The sequence below is a fragment of the Scyliorhinus canicula genome, chromosome 14 (genome assembly GCF_902713615.1).
Source record: "Scyliorhinus canicula chromosome 14, sScyCan1.1, whole genome shotgun sequence".
NCBI lineage: Eukaryota > Metazoa > Chordata > Chondrichthyes > Carcharhiniformes > Scyliorhinidae > Scyliorhinus > Scyliorhinus canicula.
In genome coordinates this window covers 144498757-144506727 of record NC_052159.1, presented here as the reverse complement: position 1 = coordinate 144506727, position 7971 = coordinate 144498757, and the positions used below count along the sequence as shown (strand labels likewise).

The 7971-nt window shown below is 45.0% G+C and overlaps 1 protein-coding gene across 3 annotated transcripts in view; it reads left to right on the top strand.

Annotated features, from left to right (window-relative positions):
* The window catches only part of lmo7a (LIM domain 7a), a 245725-nt gene that overhangs the window by 215563 nt on the left and 22191 nt on the right, over positions 1–7971 (top strand). For all 3 annotated transcript variants that reach the window (XM_038819100.1, XM_038819099.1, XM_038819098.1), the window contains 3 exons: positions 3953–4009; positions 6929–6954; positions 7268–7372. In XM_038819100.1, coding sequence (XP_038675028.1) covers positions 3953–4009; positions 6929–6954; positions 7268–7372 — 188 coding nt within the window. The remainder of the gene's footprint in view (positions 1–3952; positions 4010–6928; positions 6955–7267; positions 7373–7971) is intronic.

Genomic DNA, 7971 nt, shown 5'->3' with positions numbered 1-7971 from the left:
GTCACTTAGCTATTAGCATAAAAACTGTGACAAGGATCCAAGTGGAAGATTAATAGGCAACTTTTAGTTTCCTTTCTCCTTCTCAGGGTTAAGGGGTCGATCATTTGACACTGAGATGGGGACGATTTTGTTCATTCAGAGAGTTGCGAATACTTGGAATGCTCTACCCCCGGGGGCTGCGAATATTCAGTCATTGAATATATTCAAGACCAAGATCGTTAGATTTCCTGGTGTCTCGGAATTGAGGCATATGAAGATGGGGAGGAGAAAGTGCAGTTCATAAGATACAGGAACAGAATTAGGCAATTCGGCCCATCGAGTCTTCTCTGCCATTCGATCATGGCTGATAAGTTCCTCATCTGTTACCTACAATGCTACAGACCGAGCTGGATTGCAAAATCAGCCGGAGCATCTCTTCCCTAGAACACACGACCTAGGAGCGGGAGTCGGCAATTTAGCCTCCCGAGCTGAAAACCCTCCATGTGATCAGGGCTGTTCCCATAATGGCTTCAACTCCACCCTCCTGCCTGTTGTCCATAATCCTTCAACCTGTTACCATTAAAAATGTGTCTCACTCCTCAAATTTACTCACTGTCCCAGCATCCACTGCACTCTGGGGAAACAAATTCCACAGATTCACAACCCTTTGTGAGAAGTAGTTTCTCCTCAAATCTCTATTTAATTTGCTATTTCTTATTCTAAGATTATGACCTCTCGTTTTAGAATGCCCCACAAGAGGAAGCATCTGCTCCACGTCTACTTTATCCATACCTTTTAGCATTTTGTATACCTCAAATTGATTCCCTTCATTCTTCTAAACTCTAGAGAGTATAGAACTAAACTGTTCAATCTCTCCTCATACGACAAACCCCTCATCCTGGAATCAATTTGGTGAACTGCCTCTGAACTGCCTCCAATGCCACTACATCTTTCCTCAAATAAGGGGTCCAAGACTGTGCACAATACTCCAGGTGCGGTCTCACCAATGCCTTGATTGTTGCAACAACACTTCCTTACCTTATTGTCACAGGTAGGCTTCAATGAAGTTACTGTGAAAAGCTTCTAGTCGCCACATTCTGGCGCCTGTTCAGGGAGGCCGGTACGGGAATTGAACCCGCGCTGCTGCCTTGTTCTGCATTACAAGCCAGCTGTTTATCCCACTGTGCTAAACCAGCCCCTTCAATGCTCCATTCCTTTAGCTATAAATGCCGACATTCCATTTGCTGTACATATAAGCTGCTGCACCTACATGCTAGTTTCCTGTGCCTCATGCACAAGGATACCCAGACCCCTCTTCATCGGAGCACCCCGAAGTTCTCCCTATTTAGATAATAGGTTGCCTTTCCATTTGTCCGACCAAAATGCATGACCTCACATTTGAGGTCCCAAGATCAGCCATTATTTTACGGAGTGGTCGAAAAGGTTCGAGTGACCTTATCGTTGACTCTTTACTCTTATTTTTCATGTTATTCTCCTTCCTTCTCCCCCAAAACTCACTACCCCAACTCCCCCACCTCCCAGCCAAAGAAAGTAATTGGCAATTTTCATATAATAAAGCAGTCCTCGCCAGTCAATAGCAAGGTAATGTTCATGAGGCATTTTATGTGAATAGTTCCTTCAAAACGAGCACCAAATATTTTAGCACCGCATTGTGCTGATACCTGAGCCTGTGGAGCATCACTTGTGGAGGTCATATATACTGATAGATTCCAAAAACTCTACATTTCGCAACCACGGCATTAACTTGCCCTGACACAGTTAAACTCTCACTGCACAGTACATTATAGGACTTCCTCCTGTATATAAAACCCTTGCATGCAGCTATTCCATTACTAAAGCCGCACTAAGCACATTTTTAAAATCAGCTCCAGTTTCCTTTTCTTATAAATTAAGTGTAATATGCTGATTATTGCTTGATATTCTATCTGTTTATTGATAGTCCTTAAATGCAGTTCTATTTTTGGTCTTACATAATCCATTTTTAAAAGAATCCTGTGGAGTGTCTTCACTTAATTATCTAACATGCAAGTAGGGTACCATTGTTATTTATTTTACAATAAATTTAGTGTCCTGAATTATTTTTGTCAAATTAAGGGGCAATTTAGCGTGGCCAATCCACCTAACCTGCACATCTTTGGGTTGTGGGGATTAAACCCATGCAGACATGGGGAGAATGTGCAACACGGGTTGTGACCCTGGGCCGGGATCGAGCTCGGTGCCGTAGGCAGCAGTGTTACCCACTGCGCCACCGTGCCACCCAGGGTACCATTGTGTAACCTCAGGATATGATTGAAAGTTGGATTCCCATCATTTTGACAAAGAGTCATTGTGGACTCGAAACATTAGCTCTTTTCTCTCCCTACAGATGCTGCCGCACTTGCTGAGATTTTCCAGCATTTTCCCTTCCATTTTTTTCCCCCCAATTGGAATGCCGACAGAAATATTGCCCGTTCTCATTTTTAGGGACGAAGGTTCCACATGTGTGGTCCAAGCAGATGTGCGTAAAACCTCAGCTGGGAATAACACTGATGCGTGGGTGTGTTGGGCCAAGGCACTTGAAGCTATCTTCAAAAGCGCTTCTGCCATCAAATGACAAAACGTAGTCAAAACAATTCTAACAAACATCAAACACAGGGCTGTGTGTTATAGATGGGAATAGCCACTAGCAGCTTGTGCTCCTGTCATCACGCAATTTTAAGGTCATTCCTGGATTAAAATTTTGTGTCGTGTAGGCTGTTAGTATTTTCTTTGATCTCTTTCTACATTGCAGAGGAGATTTAAGATGAAGCGATGTGTGATTTGCTTTAAACTGAAGGTGTTGGAAATGGCCAAATTGAAATAAATGCTGCAAGAATTTTTCACTGCAATAAATAATTCACTGAAGAATAATTTTCACTGCAATTTCAAAAGTGCTCAATGTACATCTGTAGGGACTCCGTTAAAGTTATCCCAGATTTCACGCTGCATTCAAAGAATCAGGTTGCAATAGGCGTTAGAGGGCACCCCTGTTCCCACTCGCCCACACTGCAGACCGGAATATCTTCTCGCACGCAAGCTCAGTTTAATGAAAGGAAACTAAATAGAATTAGTCATTATGCTAATGTTGTTACCGTTAAAGCAGCCCCAGACGTAGATTTCTGGTCCTGATTGGGAGAATCGATAATAACAATCATCGGGCCAAAATCCAAGCCAGTGATTAACTGTGACACAGGTGCATCTTGCCGTTCTCTTCGCATGCAATGGTTAAGAATTTTCAGGAAATTCCCGGCAGAGATTTCTGCTGATCCAGTATGGCACCCTCGATGGTGGGTGGGGGGGGGGGGGGGGGGGGGAGGGAGATCGATGGTGGTGGTTTGGGGGGGGGGGGGGGGTGTATGTGGCATCTGGGAGCCAGACATGCAGCAGCCAGGCTCCTTAACCAATCTGGTTACGCTCAGTGTCTCACTGAATTAAAACCCAGGAAATATAAATATTGGTGAGGCCATTTGGTTTTGCTGCTGTCATTACAGCGAAGCCTGGCCCATTATGTTCCCACTTCATTGGCTTAAAATGATGAAGGTTTAATGAACTCTGCCACTTTCTGAGGTTATTTAACCGTTCATGTTCAGGAAATAATAGATTCCTGGAAGGCCCTAATCTTATCCATGTGAGAGACTTTCTTCACCGCAATAGATAGTCTAGGAATACAGATGAACTGCCTTTAAGTAGTTGCTTATGGAGTTTGGTGCGATCAGTACGCATAAGGCCCGGGAAAGAAAAATCTTAAGAAATTTCATGTAATTTACCGGAATTTTGATTTCATGTAATTTACCGGAATTCAGTTACTCTGTTAAACTGGTATTATCCAAGTGCAGTTAGAATTATTGTAATTTTGTGTGGAATATTTATGTCATTTTGTTTTGCAGTTGCGATAAAGCAGCTCGCTAATACATTTTACATTTTTTTGCTTCAGCATCTGAGCCCCTGAGCCTGAGAAACTTTAAAAGGCGATCCCAGTTTTTTGAGCAAGGTAAAACGAAAATGAACGTGCGTATGTTTTGTGGGGTGATCACCCAGGCTTCCAATGATGCTGGCTATCTGTTGTGGCATAGGGCTCATGGCTTTCCTTCTGTTCATCCGCTTGGTAAAGCTTACGATTTTATCAGTGCCCCTCTTCTTTCCGTAGGCTCGTCAGAATTTGTTTTCAATTTGTCGGTCTACCTTTGTGGTAATCGTTGTTCATTGCTGTGCGCGACAGACGTGCTCACTTTAAAAGATGCTGGTGTACAAATTTCTAACCATTGTTCGTTAGACACTTGGGCAAACGAGCGCTTGTTTTTGTAATTTCACAGAGTGTCCAAATGCCTGACGCACAATGTGTACAGGATGAATCAGCACCCAACGTTTGAAGCTGTATCATCATTTTAACACTTCATTCTAGTTTGTGAAATCCGACTGTTGGAATACTAATCCAATTGGTTCGACAATTTCAAACGTACACTGTTGCATTTTGCTAAATATATTTTCCTCAAACAAAATCCATTCCATGGACCGGGTTTATAGCAGCATGCATTCAAACTGTTGGTACAGGTCTCTCTTTTGTTTTTTTAAAACAAACATTCCTTCTTGCTTGTTGGCTGCATGCAACTTTGAATGAAACTCTTGGCACTTTTGTTTTTGTTGCTTTCCCTTCTCCTTCTTTGCAAATTGTACTGGATTTGGTGCATCTTTGGTGCCATAGACATTTTAAAGCTATGCACTAAAATAAAGTGTGTTTGAAAAAAAAAATGCATTAATATAGCTGCATAATATGATTGAAATAATATGAAGTTGTACAATAGTCCGATATTGCCCATTGTCACTTCTGGCTGTTTGCACTGAGAAACGAGTTTGAAGTTACAATTTTGGTCTTTTCCCCAACAACATTTAATGATTTAAGCAGCTTGATGAGGCATTTTCATAGCAGATCCAAGTTTTGACTGAAATCTACCCCTATTACTCTCTGCTTTTGGGTTAGGAGCAGCACGCTAGCAGAGTGGTTAGCACTGTTGCTTCACAGCGGCAGGGACCCGGCTTGGGGAATTTCATTGCAAAGTTAATGTAAGCCTTCTTGTGACAATAATAACTATTATTATAGTTTAGCCCAAGCTGAACAATAAACTCTAGTGCGGTACTAGATAATATGCAGGGTTCCAATTACATTCCCAATCATCTCAAACAACATTGCCGTTCAGCTGGAGAACTTTGTGCCAACTGAAATCTGTCTTCCAAAACTATTGGAAGAGAGAATGACGAGGCAGTGCAATCAACATTTTAAATGTCTTGCAAATTGCTTCACACATCAGGGCCGGGATTCTCCCCTACCCGGCGGGGCGGGGGTCCCGACGTGATGGAGTGGCGTGAACCACTCCGGCGTCGGGCCACCCCAAAGGTGTGGACGGCTCCGCACCTTTAGGGGCCAAGCCCTAACATTGAGGGGCTAGGCCCACGCTGGAGTGGTTGGCGCTCCGCCGGCTGGCGTGGATGGCCTTTGGCGCCACGCCAGCCGGGGCCGAAGGGACTTCGCTGGCCGGCGGAAGTCCGTGCATGCGCCGGAGCGGTCAGCGGCTGCTGACGTCATCCCCACGCATGCATAGGGGAACATCATGGTGAACATGGCGAAGGCGGAAGGAAAAGAGTGCCCCCACGGCACAGGCCCACCCGCCGATCGGTTGGCCCCGATCGCGGACCAGGCCACTGTGGGGGCACCGCCCGGGGTCAGATCGCCCCGCGCCCCCCCCACCAGGACCCTGGAGCCCGCCCGCACCGCCTGCTCCCGCCGGTAAGGGAGGTGGTTTGATCCACGCCTGTGGGAGAGGATTGACAGCGGCGGAACTTCGGCCCATTGCGGGCCGGAGAATCGCCAGGGGTTGGGTGGGAGCCCGCTGACCGGCACAGGGCGATTCCCGCCCCCGCCGAATCTCCGGTGCCGGAGGGGGCGGGATTGACGCCGGCCCCCGGCGATTCTCCGACCCGGCGGGGGGTCGGAGAATCCCGCCCCAGTTCTTCCTCTAAGAAAAGTCTTGTAAAGATGCCGCTTCCGATAGTATCCTGTTCAGTGAAAATTGTAGAACATAGGGGAGTTTCTTGAGTATTGGGATCAATTGAATTTGGGGCAAGTTTCTAGGGCACAGTAACCTTTTGTCTTGATTATATCAAGTCATAATTTATCGGCACTTCAAAATGACACCAATCATAAATTTCCAGGCTGTCGGTCAGTGATGTTAGTTTAACACTGCGCCGGTTTTGGAGCGGCAGGGTGGCGCAGTGGTTAGCACTGCTCCCTCACGGCGCTGAGGACCCGGGTTCGATCCTGGTCCTGGGTCACTGTCCGTGTGGAGTTTGCACATTCTCCCTATGTCTGCGTTGGTGTCGCCCCCACAAACTACAGATGTGCAGGGTAGGTGGATTGGCCAAACTAAATTGCCCCTTAATTGGAAACAAAACCTCTAAATTGATAAAAAGAAACCCTGTGCAAGTTTTACTCTACGTTGAATTTAACCCGTAACATCGGCTGGGGCGTAAAACAGCATTCCACCCAATCCTATTGGTGTCCCACTAAGATCCAAGGTTAAGATTGTCCTCAAGCGTCTCTAATTAGTGGAGCAAATACACAAACAGATGATCCAGTATTAATTCGCAATCGCTCAATCTTCCATGCCTATCAATATTATTGAATGCTTGTTTGCAACTGCTAAATGCCTTTGAGAAGTCATTCAGTGAGTTTAGCATTACACTGTGCAGACGCAAAAGTAATGAGGTAACAATGTTTGGGAATATAATAACTTTGTACTGCGGCTGTTCTAATAGAGCCTCTATCTTAGCAAAGCAGACCTGGGAAATGTTTTAATCTTTGCTGAGCCAACTGCAATATTTCAGTTTGTCAGCTTATACTTTCTTTTTTGCATAGGAGGATCAGAATCGGCAATGAGCGATGTAAGTATAGTATACATTCTACCCTTTAATTGTATACAAGAAAAATCACTGCAATATTAATCTGTCATCAAATGCCCCATTTCCAACTGTGCATTATTTGACATGGTGCACTACAGGAACACTGTTCATCCATTTTGCATGTCTCCAAAATGAGATGCAAAAGCAAGTCCATAATTAAAGATTGTGAACACTTAATTGAGTTAAACCATTGGCAGAAGTGCTTGACATTGAAGAAAGTGATAAACACTCTGTATGTATCTTAATAAATAAAAGTAAAGGTGTCACCTGCTTTCTCCTTGCTGTGGTACATTAGCTGCAAATTCCGTCAATTAGTGTTTCAAGTCGATGGTCTTGGAATCCCGAGCAGGAGAGAAAGCGGCAAGAAATATGGCAGAAAGAACAGGACCGACTGTTACAGGTACAGTGTGGCTGTAGTGCTGGCCGCATGGTGCTGAGGTGGTTCTGCGGCTTTACTAATAAACGCTTTGCATGTATCCCAAGCCTTTAATATAGAATCTTGTGACATCTGACAAAGTTGCCCCTCTCATGATATAGCTGCTTAAAATCTTTACAGGAAAGGGTAGACTAAAGCGGGATGCAAACCACTCAGCAAGCAAGACTCTTCTCTTTGCATTTATTGAAGTGTCTCACATTCTCAGCTGTGGCGAATGTGCTTTTTTAATTGTTTTCACCTCACTGCTTATCTTGAGACGGTCTGATATTCCGAGTGTTATGGTCCAGGGCTTAGAAACTCCAAAGTGTATCATGAAGTCCACCTAACCAATAACTTTTATGTTGAATTTGGCTAGGATGAGCACAAGACCCTTCACTTCAAGTGTGATTCATCGACGTCCTTTATCAAAATAAAGTCTATTGGGCAGCACGGTGGTGCAGTGGGTTAGCCCTGCAGCCTCACGGCGCCGAGGTCCCAGGTTCGATCCCGGCTCTGGGTCATTGTCCATGTGAAGTTTGCACATTCTCCCCGTGTCTGCGTGGGTTTCGCCCCCACAACCCAAA